General features: G+C 44.5%; 2 protein-coding genes across 5 annotated transcripts in view; one reads left to right on the top strand and one right to left on the bottom strand.

The window, feature by feature from the left end:
• Nucleotides 1-3692, top strand: part of GPLD1 (glycosylphosphatidylinositol specific phospholipase D1) — a 65330-nt gene extending 61638 nt beyond the window's left edge. For all 4 annotated transcript variants that reach the window (XM_055129472.1, XM_055129471.1, XM_055129475.1 and 1 more), the window contains one exon: nt 1219-3692. In XM_055129472.1, the coding sequence (XP_054985447.1) occupies nt 1219-1299 (81 nt within the window). In that variant the 3' untranslated portion in view covers nt 1300-3692. The remainder of the gene's footprint in view (nt 1-1218) is intronic.
• Nucleotides 3363-21623, bottom strand: MRS2 (magnesium transporter MRS2). Its single transcript, XM_055129477.1, has 11 exons — nt 21364-21623; nt 19369-19442; nt 17489-17525; nt 15104-15216; nt 13755-13928; nt 11645-11775; nt 11359-11475; nt 9882-10034; nt 9263-9380; nt 6499-6612; nt 3363-5787 (listed from the first exon to the last, which is right to left on the bottom strand). Exons 1-11 carry the CDS (start codon nt 21527-21529, stop codon nt 5677-5679), a joined length of 1308 nt encoding a protein of 435 aa, XP_054985452.1. The 5' UTR covers nt 21530-21623; the 3' UTR covers nt 3363-5676.
• Between the last annotated feature and the right edge of the window lie 546 nt (nt 21624-22169).

The raw sequence follows: 22169 nt of genomic DNA, 5'->3' as shown, positions 1-22169 counted from the left end.
GACCCGGGTTCGATCCCTGGCATCCCATATGGTCCCCCAAGCACCGCCAGGAGTGGTTCCTGAGTGCAAAGCCAGGAGTAACCCCTGAGCCTCGCTGGGTGTGACCCAAAAAGCAAAAAAAAACCCCAAAAAACAACAAACCTATGTATTACAGAAAAACCTGGACCAACTGAAATGACATAGATCACTCAAAAATTATGATTCTTTTAGTTATGATCCTATAAATTCACTTTCTTCATTATCGTTCACGTGAGTAAATGCTAAAGTCGCTTCTCTGTCCCGACACACACCTGAGCTTGGGCTCATTGAAGGGCCAAGTAGATTATAAATTAAAGATCATCATGCGGATCTGGGCTTGATCACCAAGAGGAAGTTCCCTGGAAAAGATTCCCAGGAGGCGGCCTGAAAGCATCACACATGCAGGAGTGCGTCTGAAGTCACCAGTGCCAAATAGCAACAGCCAGATAATGCAAGCAGTCGGCTAGGTGTGACATCGCTGGCCCAAGGGGCAGGCTCTGCAGATACTCGCCATTATTATATCTAATTCCATTTGTTCTTTGAAAAATTCAATTTATAAGAAACTGTTTCCATGGAAGGTTTGGTCACACCCTGTTTGGACCAAAAGACTCAGCCAGTTAGATCCCTTGCACCTCACTTCCTAGCCTTGTGTCCGAGGAACAGACCCAACTTCAAAATAGGTATCCTGGCCACCAGTACAGACCACGGCAGGCTCCAAAAGGAGTTTCTGAGTGTTTCAGAACATCTGTGTCAGAGGCAGGAGGAGCTACAACAATCAGCTCATTTTGAAGGTTGTTTTCATCTCAAGTTTGCCACCTAAATTGCAGCACAACTAAATTCGGGAATAACATATGCTATGTACAGAGAAGGGACTGGAGCCAACTTCCTCAGCTGTGGCTTCCGAACTGACCTATGGGGGAAGTGGCCTTCAGTTAGGGTTTTGGGCTATACTCAGCGATGCTCAGGCGTCAGCTCTGGGGGTACTCGGAGGACCCTGTGTTGTGCCAGGGTCAACGGGATGCAAAGTCTTGCTTCCAGTACTAGCTCTCTGTACTGTTCTTTCCCAGGGCAATGTGACGTAGTAACAAAGGCCTCGAGATGTGGTCAGTGTTCTATCGTTCTTTGTCCTATAGTAGAACATGGTGCCTGGACCTCACAGATGCTATGAATGAATAACTTGCTCTTTTCTGTCGTCTACAGAATCAGGTTGTCATTGCTTCGGGAAGGAGTTCATTTGGAGCGCGGCTGTCTGGAGCACTTCACATCTACAGCCTGGCTTAGATGGGGAAGATTCCACTCTCCACTTTCCTCATCCCGTCTTCCCCTCTCTCATGCCAGTCACCTCCTGGGTGAGGGTGTTCTGGTGGACAAAGTGGCACAATCAGGGATGAGTAGGTTCTACTCATAGAGGCAGGGGTCCTGGGGCAAGCCAGCCAGGTTATCTGGAACGTGATACAGGAAATGGTGATTTCATTGTAATTACTCATGTTCCCTTCTGGAGTTTACTATGCTGCCCTTCCGAGTAAACCTTTCCTAAGTTACGGCCTGTGTTTCCATCTATCGTATAACCTGCCTTCTCTGTACATGAATGTCTAGGTCTGCTAGCTTTAACAGGCCTTCTCGTGGTTGAGATCTCTGTGTAGGATTTCTCCTAAAGTTGTCTTTTAAAAAAATCGACCCATTCTCATGAAAGGGAAATAGCATCATATGCAGAGAGGAAAACTGGAGGAGGAACAGAAATGGTAGTGCCAGAAGAAAAACCTGGTAATGGCAGAATCACTGACCTCGCTGTTTCGTAATGCTTTTTACTGCATTATCAGTGTTTCCTAAGGTGAAGGAGAAGTTGCAGAACCGAAACCTTGCCACCTGCCCGTGCTCACGTGTGTTCGTAGAGACGCTGCTCTAGCAGCTGATGGACCTAGTGACTTGTTGCTTGTTGTTTTCAGCACCCTGAGAGGGTTCTTTCTCTGCCAAGGAGAAGCAGACCTTGGCTTCACTTCTGCTTGGGTTGATTTCAGTCGAGAAGTTTTGTCTGCTGGTGTGGCATGCTAAAAGGGAAGAAATGCACGGACCACAGGGTGTCCTATGCAAAAAATTTATTATAGACATCACCTGTACACGTAGTAATGAGCTGATTCTGTGTCAAGGAAGAACCTGTTTCTTTTAAGGCTTAGGGGAGACAACACAGGCCGAGTTCTTGGCTCAGCTTCTCCTGGGGTAGATAGATGCCGTCAAGGAAGGCAGGAGTCCAGCTGGAGAGTCAAGTTCAATTAGAAATCACAGAAAAGCTGTGAGATGTAAATTGAATCTGCGTTGGAAAACCGTGAACAGGCACAAACCTGGAAAAGTCAGGATCCCACTGCTGCCTCCATTTAAAGAACTATGCAAGGGCCTGAGAACTAGCAAAAAAGACACTTGCTTTGCACGTGGCTGACCCTGGTTCTCTCCCCCCAGCATTACCAGGAGTGACCCTGGAGCACAGAGACAGGCATAGCCCCTGAGCACCATGAAGGCAGAGCTCTGGTAGCCACAGGGTTTCCTACTAAACTACAAAAAGTATCCAGTTAAGAACCTACGATAAGCTGTGTATAGGAAATGCAGCTGATTAAGAGTGGCTTTAATGAAACTTGCTTTTAGAAGGGCAGGAATTATTAGTTGTGTTCGCTTAGCAGATGAGACATCTAAGGGAAGCACAAACTGATGACCGTGCACTCAGTGGGGGCGTTTCTCATCTGAATCTTCCATCAGAAGGCTGCACTTTGTAAACCTTCCTTTTGGAAACTACCATTAAAGGACTGGCCTGTTTTTATCAGAGAATCTTTATTTCTCTCAATGCTAAGAATACTAGATATCAGGCACCATGTTGGAAAAGGTTAACTCTTAGAAATTTCAGAGGGTCTTACGTTGGATATTTAATCATGCTTGTTCCATAGTTAGAAATGATGTAAAGGCCTGCTAAGGATCAACCTGTACGGCAGATATATACAATATGTAAAAGCCTGGCAGACAGAAAAATATCTAATATACTAATGCAACATTTCTCTAACCTCTTCTGATCGTGGCTTCCTTCTGGTGACCCTGTCTCCTTCCTGCCCTCTCTTACCAGCTAGACCCCCAGTGTCCTGCCAAGGCGCTCCTTTTAAGCAATTTTCACCTTGGAATATTCTGGATGCCCCAAGAGGGTAATATGGACCTTGACTGGGAGTCACTGGTCTGATGGTTTGTACTAAAAAGTGAATTTTCACTGCTCTAAAACATTATTAGTTATAATTCTAAGACACTGGGTGAGAAATAAGATACTTTGTAGGGTTCCAATCTCAACACAAATCAAATGCATACAACAGTGTAACTCAAAATCAGCTTTATTCCAAGAATTCAGAAGACATTAAAACATTTGAAGGTTTTTTTGTTGTCTCTATGTAACAACTTTCTTCAAGGTTTGAAGACCGGAACTGTTTTCTGCCTTTGTCTCAAAGATGGAAGAGACTATGAAATGAGTTTGGGGATAAACTGAGGTCTCTGAATTCCACTGTCCATGCACCAGCCATTTGATCCCCCTGTAGGTATTACTACTACTAAATAATTATAAAGTGTGAGCTGAACATTGTAATTCCAAGTAAAGCTGTGAACAATACTGGAGTAACTCACCAAGAATAAATAGCTTTTAAATATGAGAGTGTTCAGTGGTTCATTATCACAGTTTATTTATCGAGAACGAAATGAGTGTTAATACCATCCTCAAAAGGATCTGTTCTGCCACATTCACTTAGTGGCCTTCTACAGACAAGGGAGTGTTACAAAAGAGCATCGGACCTTGCTCTGGGGAAGACAGTGCTGGGGTTGGAGACGCAGCCCAGCTCCACAGCACCCCATGGCCCCACTGCCAGAGGCCTGAGTGGCAACCAAAGCTCTTTGGGCCTTTGTGAACTGCCGTCCTGCATGCTGCACAATGAATGATCCCTGAGCACTGCAGGGAAAAGTAGCTACATGATATTTGGCAGTCGTGCATGTTAAACAGGTGATATGATTATTTGCTTGCTTGCATGACTGGGAGTTTAATATTCTGTCGACTGTGAGTTAGAGAGTTTATGTGCTCAGCCTATTATCTTAACTCAAACTTTAAAACTAATGAACTTTGTAAAATATTTTGGTATAAGCTGTGTTACTAAAAGAACTTTAAGAAGCTTCCCTGAAACCACCAAAGCAGACTGCCACTAAAAAAATCACACTGCATCCAACCACCTGCAAACATTTCATAAATCATTGGTAATTTTCCTTTATCTGACAATGAGGTAGCTGAATTTTAGTGATGAGCCATAACATTAAAAAAAATTTTATTTCACTCAAGTTCATAAACTAAGTAGAAACAGTACAAGGAAAAATGACCCTGATTCTATGTTAGGCCTGATTAGCCTGGCCAAGATTTCCTCTCTAGGCCTCCAAGGCTTCAGATCACAGATAATACCTAGTTTACAATCATAAGATCAAAAACAGCAAAGTCGTTTGGAGTGTGGCCGAGTGCCCTTTGAAATCTCAGTATTACTAGAGTATTTAGAAAACCATCACAATTATTTATTTAAAAAAATGAATGAAGTGAGAGTCCCACCAACCTTGAAGGCTTAGTGAAGGCCCTGGAGTGCTGAGAGGGCTGTGCCTTCCCCGCTGCTTCTGGCACCAGGCAGAAAGGATTCTACAATTTAGTGTCTGGCTGCGTTCAGCTCAAAACACATGTATTAAAAAGGTAGGAGTGGATATGTTACAGAGAACAGTCGAGTTGTCTCAGAAATAGCGTCTGTTTTAAGCCCAAATCTGACAATGAAAACAAAAAGGCACCCACGGCTGAAAGCCTGTCTCGTACCCCCAATCTGGAGTCCATCTGTTCCCTCTGAGGTGTGAGTACACAGAGCAGCGAGGTGCTGAACAGCTTTTTCTTGTGTGTGGGCGGTTGGGGTGACACAAAACCAGGAATGACTGAGCTGCTATAAACAGAGACAGAATGCAAAGACTTCCTTCCCGCTTTGCTTCCAATGGCCTCCACTGCAGTGGAGCAAAGACAACGTTTCAGGGTTGAAAAAATGCCATCTTGATTAACCAGAAGCCTTATCAAGTTGGGAATGGAGTGGTCATTTTCCTTTTTCACCATATAAAAAAAAAAGAGGGTGGGGACATAAAGGACAATACAGCTTTGCTAAGAATTAATTTCAAACACAAACTTCCAGGGTTTAAGTTTCATGTTTTGCTAGCTTTTCAGTAACCTGAGTTATTCCCTAGAAAAAGAATTGAAGAACATCATCTCAAAACTGGGGGCTCATCAAGTTTCCAGGATTTTAGACAGGAAATAGCACTTTTCTTTATATGCACAAATTATATAAAATATATAAAACTATTCTTGCATCGATCTCTCCATGGCTCACATCACATTTATAAAAACAATCCTTATGCGTGTACATTTGTAGGATATAGAACATTGGCCTTTTACAGAGCAAGAACTTTGCAATGAAGTTTTGTGTCTGTCAAAATATTTTTTATCAACAGACATAATAATTTAAATAACCCGACTTTTCTCAAGTCTCCCTCTATATAAGGAAACCATAAGAGAGCACTGAATTTCCCTGCAAATACCACAAAAAACATAAAAGCATTTCTGCTAGGCTGTTCCTAACGGTTTGTTAGGACATTCCTGTTTGATCCAAGTCCATCTGGCCTTAAGTTGTGTTTCAATTCCGTTCTTCGATCAGCCTGCCGGGGCCTTTTAGGTAAAGAGGCCATCTAGATAAAGCAGGGAAATTAGTTTTAGTTTACGTCTTTTCTAAAAGAACTAGCAAAATGATGAATCATATTCCAAATGACAGAAGGACTGAGGTGAAATATTAGTGTCCTTAAGGACTTATTCCAGTGGTGCGAACTACCAATAGAATGGTAAGGAAAAGGAGCTAAGCTTTTATCTTGATCAAAACATTATACTCTTTTTTCTCTATTTCAATTTCAGTTATGAAAAATCCTGCATCTAAATTACGTCTGTTTAGGGGCCGGAGCAACAGTACAGTGGGTAGGGTGTTGTCTTGCATGTGGAGAAAATGGATACAACCCCTGGCACCCCAAGTGGTCCCCTACGCCCCCCATGACTAATTCCTGAGTGTGTTGTCTTGCATGTGGAGAAAATGGATACAACCCCTGGCACCCCAAGTGGTCCCCTACGCCCCCCATGACTAATTCCTGAGTGCAGGGCCAGGAGTAAACCCTGAGCACTGCTGGGGCCAGGCAAAAAAAAAAAAAAAAAAAAAAAGTATTTCTCACTGTGCCAGGCACCTGAACATATACTTATTTTCCCATTACTATCAAGACTCACATGATACTAAGTTGACAGGAAACTAAGGGAGATTTACAGAAATCAAACAGTTTGCTCAAGGCCACAAAGCCTGCGACAAACAGACCCCAGGACCTCTGCTACAAATCAGCTGTGAACGGAGCCCTTCTTACCATGGGGGGCAGAGGGGCTTCCAGCTGGCGCCCAAGGAAGGACAGCAAACGCCTCCAGATGAGGCCACTCCCCATGAACATGATCCCTGTAATCAGCCAAAACACTCGGTGGTCCTGGAAGAGAAAAGTAACACAGACTTCTTTAGAAAGAAAAAGATGTAATTCAGATGCAGGATTTTGCATAACTGGGACACTCATAGTGTGGGAATTGTGTGTTCAAGAAACCTGACCTTTATAACGGAAGTTGAAAGGTGGTAAGCAAATGACCAAATTTATCATCATGAATAGGACAGACCAACATCCTGTCTCCAATGGGGTTTGATGTTAAACATCGAAGGGACAGGGGCTGGAGATGCGGCTCAGGGCAGAGCACCTTTGGCTCCTCACTGCCAAGTGTGATTTATGGGGGTGCTGTAGGTACAGACCTCAGCACTGCACAGGGGCACCCATGGCCACGTCTGTACATGTCACACAGCAGCTGTTTTTAGTCCTTCCTCCATTGTAACAGAGCTCCCGCAGGGCACAGATCAGCCCAGGCTGGAAGCAGTGCTCAGTATATATGGTAGCCCAGAACAGTTCTGTGGGTTTGAGATAGGACAGAGGCTAAAGGCGTGTGCCTTGCCCGCAGTCAACCCAGTTCTATCTCAAGCTCTACTAGGGAGTGAGCCTGGGTCAGCTGTGTGCAAGGCAAGCACCGGACCTGCTGTACTACTACTCTGTCCCCCTTAAGTTTAAAAAAAGGACAATTTTTACATTTTTTTCCCTAGGGAAATTGTAGATCATTATAGATCCTCTTCGACCTATGACTTTAAAAAAAAATTTTTGCTTTTTGGGTCACATTTGGCAACGCTCAGGGATTATTCCTAGCTTTGCAGTCAGGAATCAATCCTGGCAGTGCTTGGAGGACCCATACAGGATGCCAGGGATTGAACCTGGATCTGCTGCGTGCAAGGCAAATGTCCTACCTACTGTACTATTGCTCTGGCCCAAGAAAAACGTTGACAGACCTCCCCATCGGGATATCAAACCCAGGTCTCCCTTATGACAGGCGGGGATACTCACAACTATACTAAAGAGGAGTGAGCTCCTTTGACCTATGATGAATAAATTTACTGGTTTGGGAAAATTACTATTTAGAAGATGGGAATACAAGAAAAACTGCATGCAGCCATGGAGGTATCTGTGATCAGCAGCCAGTACAATGCATAAAGGGGGGCTGAAGGTTCCCATCCCAGGGACAGACTCCTGCTGACAGAGGCACACTCAAAAGAAGCACACAGGGGGTGTGTGGGATTACTGGCATATGGCACACGGCGAGTGGCATTACCCGGGCATCGATAGCAGGAGAGTCAGGTACCATCCAGTGAGGTGGGAGACAAGAGACTTTAGGGAGCAAGGTCTGACAGGAGTGAGGGGAGCAGCAGGAGGGAAATGCGAAATGGAACCACCGACAGGGTGGGCACAGAGGCTGGAGGAGGGATGGGGAAGAAGCTGGGGAGGCCAAGGCCTTTGGGGTCTTATCTTAGGGCAGTGAGCAGTGACCCAGATTGGCTTCTTTTAAAGTCTGCTTTTCAAAAGCTTAGCACAAGGCGGGCGTGCTTATTCAACAGGCTGAGCACACGCTCTGCTCTGCATGCAGGAGGCCAGGGTTTGATCTCTGGCACCACCTGGTGTCCTGAGGAGAGCTGGGAGTAACCCGAGCACCACTAGGCGTAGTAAACGACTATACCAGTATAGAGTGGTGTGGATCAGAGATGATGTGGGGAAGATGAAGGTGACAGCCAGAGATAGAACAGACTTGCTGGACGAACTGGGACACAGCATACAGGCCACTGAACATATATTCAGATGCATATATTTCTAGAAGCCTTACAGTAAGAAATGTGGGGCCAGAATGATGAGACAATCTCTGAGAGAGATTAGTGTTAACAGGGACAGACGGTAAAGCAAAATGCAAAGTCTGTTGGTGGGTCTGCATCCCTGCATCCTAACTTTTTTTTTTTTTTTTTTGCTTTTTGGGTCACACCCAGCGCTGCTCAGGGGTTACTTCTGGCTTTGCACTCAGGAATTACTCCTGGCGGTGCTTGGGGGACCATATGGGATGCCGGGGATCGAACCCGGGTCGGCCGCGTGCAAGGCAAACGCCCTACCCGCTGTGCTATCGCTCCGGCTCCCTGCATCCTAACTTTTTTTTCTAGCCCTAGGCCCTTGGGTATTATTTAAAACTTTTCGGGGTCTATTTTTTAGAAAGTTTTATTTAATTTTATTTTTATAAAATAGTTCACAATATTTGATAATATTTAATATTCAAACATCAATTCCTCCACCATTACACCTTCCCACCACCATATTTTGGATGTTTTCATCCCAAACCCCAACCCCTACCCCAAGGCAGAGGGGTCTATTTTCTTTGCATAGACTAATTCTAAAAGATCCATTTTCAGAGTTGAGCCCAAAATGCAGGCAAAGTGCCAGAAAAACTACCTGCCACATTACAAACAAGTCAAACTTCAGTAAGACTGTCTCAGAGTGTGAGAAGGCCCATCACACCCTTACCATGTCAGTCACAGGTCTGGAAAACCTGAAGGACGCCAGGCTACAGACAGAGCTCTGTTTTATCAGGGTAAACTGTTCCTGTTTCAATACACAGAATCTAACTTCCTTACGTGAGTCTGCATGTTAAGACTTTTTAAATACCACTGAAAACGGACCTTCAAAACATTAGTAAGGTGATTCCAAGATAGCTGAAATTGTACATTCTTACCTCTTCAAGGGATGATTGCAAATTCATTCCAAAAGCAACTCCCATGAGTCCGAAGAGTGAAAGTGAGAAGGTGCCCATGGTCAACTGCAGGTTCAACCTCATCATCACATTCCGGTGGCTGGAGAGAAAAGCAGCTGCTTAGACTCCAGGGGCCCTCTAACTGCCACTCCCCCCCCATACACACACAGTAAATGCTCTAAGGAAGACCACATATATAAATACACCTTACAATAAAAAGGCCCCACTGCACACAAGGAATGACAGATGCTAAGAATAGTATAATTCCTTTAATTACCTCTACAGTGAGTTTTTTTCTGTATTTAAAAATACACATATTTTTGTATCGGGGGACCTGGGTCATCCCAGAGACACTCAGCTGAACAGATGGAGCAACTCAAAGCTAGGGGCTGGGGATGTGGTGCTGGGGACTGCCAGGGCCAGTTGTCTAGGGGGCCAGGGCATGCTGGGGTTCAAACTCGGGTCACAGTTCATGATCAGCATGTGCCCCTAACTGCTGAACTATCTTCTCAGCCTCCTGCATGACAATTCCTTAGAAAGTTTGTTATTTTATAATTCCTTTGCAAAGGAAATACTTGTTGTTTATACAGTTCTTTCTCACCTGTCCAGGTTGATGAATATAATGCTTTGTGAATCATCAATGAGTGCCCTAAGTTCCCGAGTTGCATTGGAAAGATCCTCAGCTAATCGGTAGTAGTTTTCCAACAGCAATTCCATCTCCTCGGCATGGTCAATTCCAGCACTACTCTTCTCACTGCAATGAGAGTCACTAAAATAATTAATCTGGGGCTGGACAGGTAGCTCAATGGGCTAAGTGCACACACTGTATGTGGGAGGGCTGTGTTTGATCCCCAAACTACATGGGTACCTGAGCACTGCTGAGCAGAGCCAGTCTCAGCCCTTGAGCAGTGCCAAGCATGATCCAAAAATCAAGACAAAATTAAGACGTCCTCAGAATGTACATCATCTTTTCAGTACCAACAATGTCTTCAATTAGTCCTTAACAAGCATCTATTTATTGAGCTAGTTAGGGACTAAATGAGGACACTGTAGGTACTAAAAAGATGTAAGCAAGGCAAAAAAACCTAGTAAAGTGTGTTTAATTTTTTGTTTCTATATCTATCAGCTACAGTTTTTCATTTAGTGCTTATTAGAATAAAATGACTAATGTTTCAAAAATGCTTAAAAAACATAGACTAAAACTGTAAACACAACAAAGTGTCTCTAAATTTCTGGTACTGTCTACCAAGAAAAACGGAATGTTTTCAATAAACATACAACTTGAGTGTGGACAACAGTAAATGTCTCAACAGAAAAATGTCTCAACAATTTGCTGATTTGGGGCCCCCTCTGGCAGTGCTCATGGCTATTCCTGGGTCTATGCTGGGTAGCAGACTGCGGCCCCCCACATGTGAGTCATGCAGTCAGCCTGTACAGCTCTCTACCCCTGAATATGGAAACTGAAGAAACAACAATGATTTATAAGATGAGCATTCTTCTTCTTCTTTTTTTTTTGCTTTTTGGGTCACGCTTGGTGATGCACAGGGATTATTCCTGGCTCATGCACTCAGGAATTTCTCCTGGCGGTGCTTAGGGGACAATATAGGATGGTGAGACTCAAACCCGGTATGCTACATGCAAGGCAAATGCCCTACCCTCTATGTTATCACTCCAGCCCCAAGATGAGCATTCTTATGTTAGCCCAAACTTCCAAATCTTATGGTGACCTCTTTCTCATGTCCCTTCACCGTTTTTCCTCATCCATGAGAACTCTGTTCCACTTCCTCTGCGATCCCCCACCCCATATTCCCAATGATTTGTGTACATTTGGGCGGTTGGTTTTTTGCAAAGACAGATAATGTTTTGTCGCTAGACTCCTCATAGTCCAGCTGTGTTGTGTGCAAAACATAACCTCAATATGGCCTCACTAATCCAAGTTACATCAACACAGCCCGGGGAAATAGTGAGGCCACTAGGAATATATAATGTCAATCTTTTTATCATAGAATCTATGAGAAATAATGCTGATGATGTCAGGAGACTGATCCCCAAGGAATAACAAAGCATCACCCACTCACAAGACTTGCGGATCACTCCACTTCGTCAGGCAGAGTTCTTCCAGCAACTCTTCTTCATCTAAGATCTCCAAGATGGATTCTTTGAAAATCTTAATATCTGTTTCTAATTCTGATAGGCTGCAATAATATTTATATAAACACAATTAATATAAATAGGACATTAATTTTTTTTTTTTTTTTTTTTTTAAAGAACAGCATTGTTGATAAACACCAGCCTGTGAAAACGTACCTCCAAATTTACCAAGCACACCAAGGATCAATTCTTGGAGAAAACACCCATGCTTACCTTTTCCCATTTTGTAGCAAGATGTGCAGTTTGCTTCTGTCTACAGAAGAATGTTTGGGATCCACTAAAGCTTCCAATGTCTCAAGGATCAATGGCTGCAGAGTGCTAAGTTTCCCCTGAAGGGTGTTGATCTAGATAATAACATGACCTTTCATAAGAATCAAAACAATCTTTTTAGAATACTCAGGGTCAATGAATCCTCTGATTAAACACAGAAACCTGTAACAGCTAGGAAGGCTGTAGTACTTTCAGAACACAGGCACCGTTGAGATGCCCAGTCCAGATGACCCTCAAACTCGAGCTCTGGGTTCCATCATAATCATATTGACACTTATTACTGATCTTACAGGCTCAACAGCAAATGAGCTCTCTCCTAGGAGTCTTCCCCTAAAAACATCACACAAGTGAGGATTACAGTGGGGAATGATATAACCTTTTTGGTTTCCCAGTGAACATGAAGTTATATTTGTGCTAAACTAGACTATACTTAAATATGTGCTGTAAAAATCACAAAAACCAACCGACCACAATGCCTTATTTTAAAAGTTACTGTTGGAGGGTTTTTATAAAAATGCAATTATCCAAAATTATCATTTCCAACTATTATGATCATACTGGTCCCTTCTTGATCCTAAATGCCCTTAACTGCCCAATTCCCCCCCTTCCCCCCACACACACTCTTAAGGCAACCACTGACCAGTCCTCCTGGTCTCGGATCATTCTGGACAGGAACTGAATGTTGAAAGCAGGTAAAGGGATATACCTGATAACCTTTCAGTATCTGTATTGTGGGGGGTGGGGGGTGGGCGCGGGAGATGAGAGAGAGGGGGGAAGTGTTTGTCATAGAGGTAATGGAGGTGGGGGGGAGGAGGGGAGAGAAACTGAGGACACTGGTGGTGGGAAATGTACACTGGTGAAGGGACAGGTATTGGAACATTATATGATTGAAACATAATCACAGACAACTTTAGAATTGTGTATCTCATTGTGATTCAATTAAAAAAAAAAAAACAACTATCTGTGCAGCACAGTAAGATGAGGCATATCTGTCTAAGGCTTGCATAGGCATGGCTGGTAGTCAGCAGCTATGCACCAGGATGACTATTCCAGTTGCTAGAACGCTGAAATGCTTCTACACTGGCTGGTAACAAGCACTAACAAAATTAGTTACTGATATTAATCCCAATGTTTATTTCAGCATGAGCTGAGTTCCCAAGAACTTAAGAACTTACCCAGCCAGTGCAACTTGCTCCTGACAGTTGATGACTTTCATTTCTCTCCCTCTCTTGCTTCCCCCCAAATAGTGATGATGCTCCTACTAGTCACTGGCTAGTCTAAATCGTGCCGTCAGGGAAGGGAGCCTGTGCAACCGCTGCAGTAGTGCAAGATGTGTGAGAGAGAGGGACTGCAGGCCCTCAGGTTCCCTTCACCTCCCCTCTCCTCCTCCCACTCAGCACTGTATGCTCTTAGTCTCACCAGTTCCTGAACAGGCCTATCCTTACTCCAGGATCAAGAGAAAATAATACAGTATTTCAGCACCAAGAAGCAACAGCGATTCCTGCAAAGGGCCTGACAGAATCTTCAGAGACTCACGAATGATATCAATGTTACGGGGGAGTCCTTAGAAGAATCCCTATGCCCCCTTTGGTCTCAAACAGAGGCAGCATTTATCTGCCTCACAGGACTGTATGCAGAAAAGGATTATGAACAACTAGAAAGATGTGTGTTATTTTCAGCACATGCAAGTAGCTTACCTATACATATATACATATAATTTAATTTAGAAACAAATGTGGTAAGCATTTAAGACTTTTTAAAGAAAAATATTCACCTCGATCATACTGAGGATATTGAATCGCCACCTGTGAACATTTAAGACTTGTACAAAGAAAACCAACACAAAAAGTGCTTCCTTGGATGTCATTACAACTTCTCGAAACTGTACTGAGGAACTTCAGATCTATTTGATTCAGTTTAAAATCAAGTACTTTTTCCATATAAAATATAGAGTGTGTGGCTTGAGAAAGCACCGTAGCAACAAACACATCTTTCTACTTAGTAGCGTTTGGACAGCAGGGCAGATTTCAGCAGAGTTACGGTAGAGGCTTACCCGGTATTGCAGGAGCGCTTCTATAGCTCTAAACTCAAAGGGCAAAGGGTACGTGACGAGCTGGCCCTCTCCAGCCAGCTGTGAGGGCAGTTCTCGGAACAGCCAGTGCTCTAAATTTAAATTCCGATAATCTAACACCAGAAGACACTCTGGAGTTATCACAGCTTTCAAATACTGTAAGAAACAAACATGTTATCAGTGCATGTGCATGCACATGTATACATGCATGCAAGCTGTAGGGCTACAGAAAAAAATAACACTCATCATATGGTTTAATACTCTTATCAAGTTTAATACCTTTAACAAGTCATGGTCTTTCAAAGACAGAGACTTTATTAAAGGAAGACTAAAATATCTGCAAGTCTTGGCACTTCTCATCCTCATAGTAAGAAACTGAAAATTGATCCCTTAAGGTTTCCAGGGTGAGAGGCCAGAGACACAGCACAGGGATTAAGGTGCACGCCTGGCACGTGGCTGACCCTGGCTTGATCCCCGCAGTTTCCTCGTCCTGAGTGATCCCAAAGTACAGAGTCAGGAGTACGCCTCCAGCACAGACAGGTATAGCTCAAATACACTGGCCCCCCAAGACTTCCAGGGTGAGGGAGATAGCAGTACACATGCAGGGCTGTGGGTTTCATCCTGACACTGCAAGGCATCCTGAGCACCTCTGGTGCAGCCCCAGTGGACCCCTGCCTTACTGTAGGATCAACCTCCCCCCCCTAAAAAACCCCAACAACCCACAAAGAACTTCCAGGGTGATAAAAGGAAAACAGCATAAAATAAATGGGACAAAGAAAGGGAAGTCTTGAAAGTCCTTGGATAAACTTTCAGAAAACAATACTTTTAATCACAATTGTTTGGCTCAAATAGGACAGTTTTCTTTCTAAAACATCACCAACATATATTAAATTAATTTGAGACTATGAAGCTAGAAATAGCCTAGGGCTCTACTTAACGCCACTGAGAAATCATCAGCATTACAAAGCCTGGCATCTTTTATCACTATTGTTTTCCTCTGTGCTGGGGACTGAACCTGAGCCTTCCTTCCGTTAAGTCCAGTACTGTGCCACTGAACTTCACTCACAGCCCCAGACTCCCTTTCATTTATAAACTTTCATTTATGTTAACAGTAACAGGAAGGAGTGGCCAGGTGACAACTCCTGTGCACGCTTATGGTTCTCAAACCCCAGCACCATAAGGTCGCTGGAGCACCGCCAGGGTTAACCTGGTGCCAGGAATAGCTCCTGAGCACTATCAGGCTAGCTGACCTAGACACTGACAAGGTGGCTACTGAGTCACATGCTACTGAGACTGCAGTGGAGAAATACAGTTGAAATAAAATACTTTACCTCCATTCTCATGATAATCCTGTTGTTCCTTGTCGTTATGCTCATTAAATGCTGAAATCTCAAATCTCTGGCTTGAAGCCCTAACTCTTGATATAAATCAGTTTTCTTCCTTTCTAGAAAGAAACAGAGTCAGTTACAAGTGGGCTGAACCGTCAAGAAACTTATACGTTAGGGCTGAAGTGATAGTATAGCAGGTATGTGTTTGTCTTGCATGTGTAGACATGCTTCTATCCCTGGCATCTCATTGGGTTCCCTGAACCCTCCACGAGTGATCCTTAAGCTCAGGGCAAGGAGTAAGCCCTGAGCACTGCTGGGTGAGGCCACCCCCCAATAAAAGAAACTTGTACTTTTAGTTCACCACCATCAAGATAATTTTCTATTACCATCAAAAACAAGTTTTTGGGTTTTTTGGGGAGCCACACTATAAGGCCAGTACCCTACCTGCTTTACTACCTCTTCAGCCCCTTGATTCTTTTCTAGACTTATTCACATTTCATAAAATTCTTTTAAAGCTTTACTAATCCTCATATTTGGGGCCCAGGAGATGGCTCAAGAACATATGCTTTTAGCATGCCAGAGTCTTGGTTTAGTCCCCAGCACTTACGACTTAGTTCAGCACCACCAGGCTTCACTGGGGATGGCCTTGTAACAAAACAAACCAGACACCAGAACTTTTTTTTTCTTTTTGGGTCAACACCCAGCTCAGGGGTAACTCCTGGCTTTGCACTCAGGAGTTACTCCTGGCGGGGCTCAGGGGACCATATGGGATTCTGGGGATTGAACCCCAGTCGGCCGCGTGCAAGGCAAACGCCCTACCCGCTGTGCTATCGCTCCAGCCCCAGGTCATCTTTTTTTTTTTTTTTTTAAATTTTAAATCTTTTAATTAAAAATAAACACATTAATATTTATTAAAAATTTTTAAAAAATAATTGTCACTAAGCATTATTCCCGCTTGCAAACAACGAAGAACATTGGAAACAAGTGAATCTGACATTTTCAAAAGATTATTTTAGTCACATGTAAAGCAATTTAAATGATTAGGTGAAAAATTCACATTGCAAAAACATTGATAATCACTTAAGTGAACTAAAGTAAAATAAAGCATGAAAAAGTCTGGGAAAGATCATCAGGTAAATGCAAATATTAGTTTTAATAATAATAACATGACTGAAGTGAAGTGGATATATTTACTGTCATATATCATACTGCATATAATATATTATAAAGTATACTATGTTATACTCATATAATTATCTTTAATTTTTCAATTGGTACACTATCCAGTTGACAGTTTTGGTATTTAATTTCTGAGGTCTCAAATGTTTTAGTGAAAATAGTAAGTAAAAATAATGGTTATTATTATCATTGTGATAATTTAATGAATTCAGAGGATGCACAATAGTCTTTTACAATTACAGAGATAGTAATTTGAAGCCAGAAATATCAGTGATGACAGTTCTGCCTCTTTAACAAGACAGAACTTGTATAGCAGTTGTTTATTTGTCCTCTACTGTACTGGCAGGTTGAGAGATGATGTATAAATGTCCTTGCTCTTGCCTTGCTTATAAGATTTTTTTTTTTAATTTTATTTATTTTTAATTAGAGAATCACCGTGAGGGTACAGTTACAGATTTATACACTTTTGTGCTTATACTTCCCTCATACAAAGTTCGGGAACCCATCCCTTCACCAGTGCCCATTCTCCACCACCCGTAAACCCAGCGTCCCTCCCACCCTCCCCAATCCCATCTCCCCCCCACCCCACCCTGCCACTGTGGCAAGGCATTCCCTTCTGTTCTCTCTCTCTAATTAGCTGTTGTGGTTTGCAATAAACGTGTTGAGTGGCCGCTGTGCTCAGTCTCTAGCCCTCATTCAGCCCGCAACTCCCTTCCCCCACATGGCCTTCGACTACAATGTAGTTGGTGATCGCTTCTCTGAGTTGACCTTTCCCCGGAACGTGAGGCCAGCCTCGAAGCCATGGAGTCAACCTCCTGGTACTTATTTCTACAGTTCTTGGGTGATAGTCTCCCACTCTGTTATTCTATATACCATAGATGAGTGCAATCTTTCTATGTCTGTCTCTCTCTTCCTGACTCATTTCACTCAGCATGAAACTTTTCATGCCCATCCACTTAACTACAAAATTCTTGCAGGTCATCTTTTTTTAAAAATACAAACTGAATACAGTTCTGGGGGAGTCTATCCAGTTCAGGCACCGTCTGTTCAATGAGGACAGGTGAGCATGTGAAGCTTTCCTTCTGCACCCCCAAATATGCAAAGTATATTCCACACAGAAATTCACAAAACACCATCACTCAACTTCCACTAGAACCACTCACTCAACATTTCAGAAAGATGGGATTTGGGAGAAAATGAAATACTCACCAAAAGAAGTAACATTTCCCCCTTCGTCAAATTTTGTCTGGAGAAAGATAATAAAAACAAACCATTAATTGCTCCCAAATTAGCATACAAAACTGATGGCACTGGCTATAATGGTCTACCTTAGACTAAGTTCAGTTTGAGTTAAAATAAAAATCCCCTTCCTGTTGCTTGGGCAAAACTAAGAAAAATGAACATTTTCTCTTGGCCCCCCTAGAAATCTGACAGAGGTATAAGTCTTGTGAGTGGGCAACACTCTGATGGTGCAAGTGCTCCTCACGGTGGGCAATGGACTGAGAAGAGCGTGGGTCAGTGAGATACTCAATTCAAACCCCAGCTCTCCATTTTCCTAAATGTGGTGGCTCTCACTAACTGGGACTTGCTGATGCTGGAGGGGGCTGGAAATTCTAAGTCAAGTGGAATGTTAAGTCTTTACTTGACGTTAAGAAGTCTCTCTGGTGGGTGCAGAAAAAATGACAAAGATTTACAGAAAAGGCCTCTTACGATAGTTTCTAGTGAAGATATGATGCTTATAATTTCTGCAAGCAGAGGGAATGTTTTTCTGTAATATTTGTTGACAGCTAATTGTGAAGGTATCAAGTAATATTTAATGAATCATTTAGCTGGGCTGTACTAGTTACAATAGATTAAGCATTCTCAGAAAGAGTGAGATAATTATAGATGAAAATTTATGTTAATAACATGACAAACCCCATAACATACATTTTGGCTTGCCTCTCATAAGCTCAAGATGATTATATAAAATATGCCATAAAACATCACTGTTAAGGGAAATTTGTATCAAAACTAGCTTTATTTCACATATTAAAGAAAATCTGCAGTAAATTTAAAAGAAAACACATTTTAGAGAAAATCATGCCAATGTTTTACAGAAGACATATTTCTCATGTTACATACATTTCTTTGCAGATGCTCCTCTATTTTCTACAATATACACTGAGTCTTTGGGTAGTACTTATCTGAATCACTTTTGAAATTTTTCTTACTGAAATTTTCTAATAAAAAACAGTAAGAGGGGCTGGAGCAATAGCATAGTGGGTAGGGTGTATGCCTTGCACACAGTCAACCCGGGTTCGACTCCCAGCATCCCATATGGTCCCTTGAGCACTGCCAGGAATAATTCCTGAGTGTAGAACCAGGAGTAACCTCTGTGCATTGCCGGGTGTGACCCAAAAAGAAAAAAAAAAAAACAAGATCAGGGCTGGAGAGAACGCAATGGCTAGAGTGTCTGTTTTGCATTCAGGATGCTTGGATTTGATTCGCGCACTGCTTTATGTGACCCCCAAGCACCAAGCAAAGAGTAACTCCTAGCATTGCCAGGTACAGCTCCAACAAACAAAAAAAGATCATATAAACTATGATTTTAGGGTGTGTATGGCCATACTGAGTGATGCATAGGAGCTACTACTTGCTCCGTACTCAGAGGACAGAACTGGGTTTGGCTACATACAAAGCAATACAGATATGACGTTTAAATATGATTTATTATAAAATAAAACAAAAAAACAAGTAATATGGTCAATGGTGCGACTCAGTCTACATAATAAAGACTACTGCACAGTAGCACTGTTGTCCTGTTGTTCATCTGCTCGAGTGGGCACCAGTAACGTCTCCACTGTGAGACTTGTTGCTGTTTTTGGCATATCAAATACGCCATGGGTAGCTTGCCAGGCTCTGTCATGCAGGCGGGATACTCTTGGTAGCTTGCTGGGCTCTCTGAGAGGGGCAGAGGAATCGAACCTGGGTCGGCCGTGTGCAAGGCAAACGCCCTACCCTCTGTGTTATCTCTCCAGTATACAATAGTACAGAATAAATAGTATAGAATAAATACTCTTAGTTATAATTATACCACACACACTTACCACGGTAAACACTGGGGACACACTGGCTAAAGTGGCTTGAGAGACATCAGCAGTCCTAAACCGGTAAACTTCACCTGGAGAATGAATTAAGAGAATTACTAGCCAAGCCATTTTCATGAAAAGATGAAAGACAACTCTCTTAGCAAGTGGTCATTCAGCTGTTTCATTATTTTTGAAGTAACTCTGTTTTTTACTTTGGGGGGAAGCATACCCTGTGGTGCTCAGGGTCACTCTTAGCCTTGGAGACCATGTGATGCCTGGGACGGATTGAATCTAGGCCTTCTCCAAACAAAACATGTATACCAGCTCTTTAGCCATCTCCTGGTCCCAAGAACTAACACTTCTATTATTATTAGTAGACGATTGTTACGTTTAGCAGGAGATGACCTTTTTAAAAAAGGTCATGAGGTATTCAAATAATTTGAAGATTCCAATCACCCTTTTTCCGATCAATTTTTATATCTCAGAGTTACAACAAATATATAACACAGTGTTCAGCGATTTAAGGAAAATGTCCATTTTTCATTTTTCTGGCATCATTTAAAAAGGCTGCTCAGGGATGGAGCGATAGTACAGTGGGTGGAGTGCTTGCTTTGCACTGGCCAACCTGGGTTGGTTTCCTGGTACCAGATATGGTCCCTGAGCCTGGTAGGAGTGACCCCTAAGCCCCGGGCACTGCTGGGTATGGCCCCAAAGGAAAACAAACCCAAGGTTTTTATGCAAATGACACTGGTGGGTACATTTTAGAAAACAGATTCCAGGTACCACTTGACCTTCAAGCATTTCAATATTATCTAACTGACCTATAAATTGCGAAACTACAGATTTTACTTTTCTATGTATTAGCATCTCCTCCAGATACACTTGACAGTGTATAAGGCCCACGGACACTGGGATGCAGCGCAGTGACCTGGAATAAGGACAAATCCTTCTATGAAAATAACTCTGAAAACAACAGACGGAGTTGAAGAAGTATAAGCAAGTAGATTTCGTGACGGACAAAGGACGCTGTCCAAAATACAATCGATACTGGCTAAGGGCACGTCAAAGAAAGGGGAACAGGGTAGAGATATATTACCCACCCCAGCAATTCCTGCCTGTTCCAAAGCAAATTACCCCGCTCCACAGACAGATCTGTCTCTTTTCTGATCTTATTCCTTGGGGGGTCGGGGGCAGTCATTTACACACACACACACACACACACACACACACACACACACACACACACACACACACACACACACAGAGTCAACTGTGACTCTCCAGTCTCCCAGACACACACACAGTCAACTGTGACTCTCCACAGTCTCACAGACAGACACAGACATACACACACACACACACACACACACACACACAGAGTCAACTGTGACTCTCCACAATCTCACACACAGTCAACTGTGATTCTCCAGTCTCACAGACACAGACATACACACACACACACACACACACACACAGAGTCAACTGTGACTCTCCACAGTCTCACACACACAGTCAACTGTGACTCTCCACAGTCACACACACACACACACACACACACACACACACACACACACACACACACACACACAGAGTCAACGGTGACTCTCCACAGTCTCCCAGAGCCGGGAGCGGGGAAACAGGCGCTGACGGGCAGGGACGGGCTTGGGGTCGCTCGCGCGGGGACGGCAGCGCGGCGGCTCTGAAGCGCCAGAGCTGCTCGTGAAGCCGTGGGTGGGGCCCAGGCGACGCGGTCACCCTCCTCGCCCCCCGGGGCGGGATACAAACCCACACGCCCCCGCGGCCCCCTGTCCCCACCCGGCGCCCGCTGGATGCTTCTCGGGGGGCGAAGCCGCCGCCCCAGCGAGACGGTCTCCCCTGTGCGGCGCGCGGGCCCGGGGAGTCCCCGTCAGTGGCGGCGGCGCGGGCCAGGGTTCGACGCGGCGCGGTTCGGGGCGAGGGGGGTGGGGCGGGGCGGCGGGCGTCCCCGGGGCCTGGCGCCCGGGCGGGACGTACCTGCCGCGCGCAGGCTGAGGGGCCCGCGCCTGAGGAGCTCGCTGGCCGCGCGGCCGCCGGCGACAGGAAGGCGAGCCCCGGAGGTCAGGGACAGGGCAAAGAGGGTGCGGCGGGGCAGCGCCGCGGCGCGGGGCAGAGGGCGGCTGAGGCGCCGCAGGCACTCCATGGCGCTCGGGTGAGGCAGCAGCGCGGGCCCGGCGCCTCATGCCGGACGGCGACGGAGCGACCCGAGCGACGCGAGCCGCCACGGACACGCGGGGGATGAGGGGGGCGCCCCGCGGCAGACTGCGCAGGCGCGAGCGTGGGCCGCGCATGCGCGCTGCTGCCGGCGCATGCGCGGAGGGGTCCCCCGGGGCGCGCGGTTCTCGCGCTCTGGCAGTAGGAGCCGGGCGGCGGGCGGTGCTGCGGGTGGGCTGCGAGTAGGCGGGTCGCGAAGAGCCCAGTGAACTAGTCAGTTCAGTGTCAAAAACCCCCCCCAAAACAACAACCAAACAACCCCAACCCCAGCCCCCCTCCCCCAAAAGGCCCAACCCGCGTGTCTGTTGCTCCGCAGTTTCTGGAAGCGTTTTCCTCACGCGATCACTTGGGAGATGACGAGGGTTGTGCCTCTTCCTTCACTCAGTTCGTGTCCACGCCCAAGGGTGCAGAGCTGGACTCAGGAAGCAGGATGCACTTTTGCTAGTGACGCATGCCTAGAGTTTATCCTTCAGGGTGATCAAATGTAAGTGCGTCTGTTTCCAGGTATCACGGTTTTACGTGTCAATAAAAGAAAGTTGATAAAATGTGCTTTTTGATTATATCGTGAG

This window comes from Sorex araneus, chromosome 2 (genome assembly GCF_027595985.1).
Source record: "Sorex araneus isolate mSorAra2 chromosome 2, mSorAra2.pri, whole genome shotgun sequence".
NCBI lineage: Eukaryota > Metazoa > Chordata > Mammalia > Eulipotyphla > Soricidae > Sorex > Sorex araneus.
Note: the sequence above shows the minus strand (reverse complement) of the source record. Positions and strands in the feature narration are given on the sequence as shown.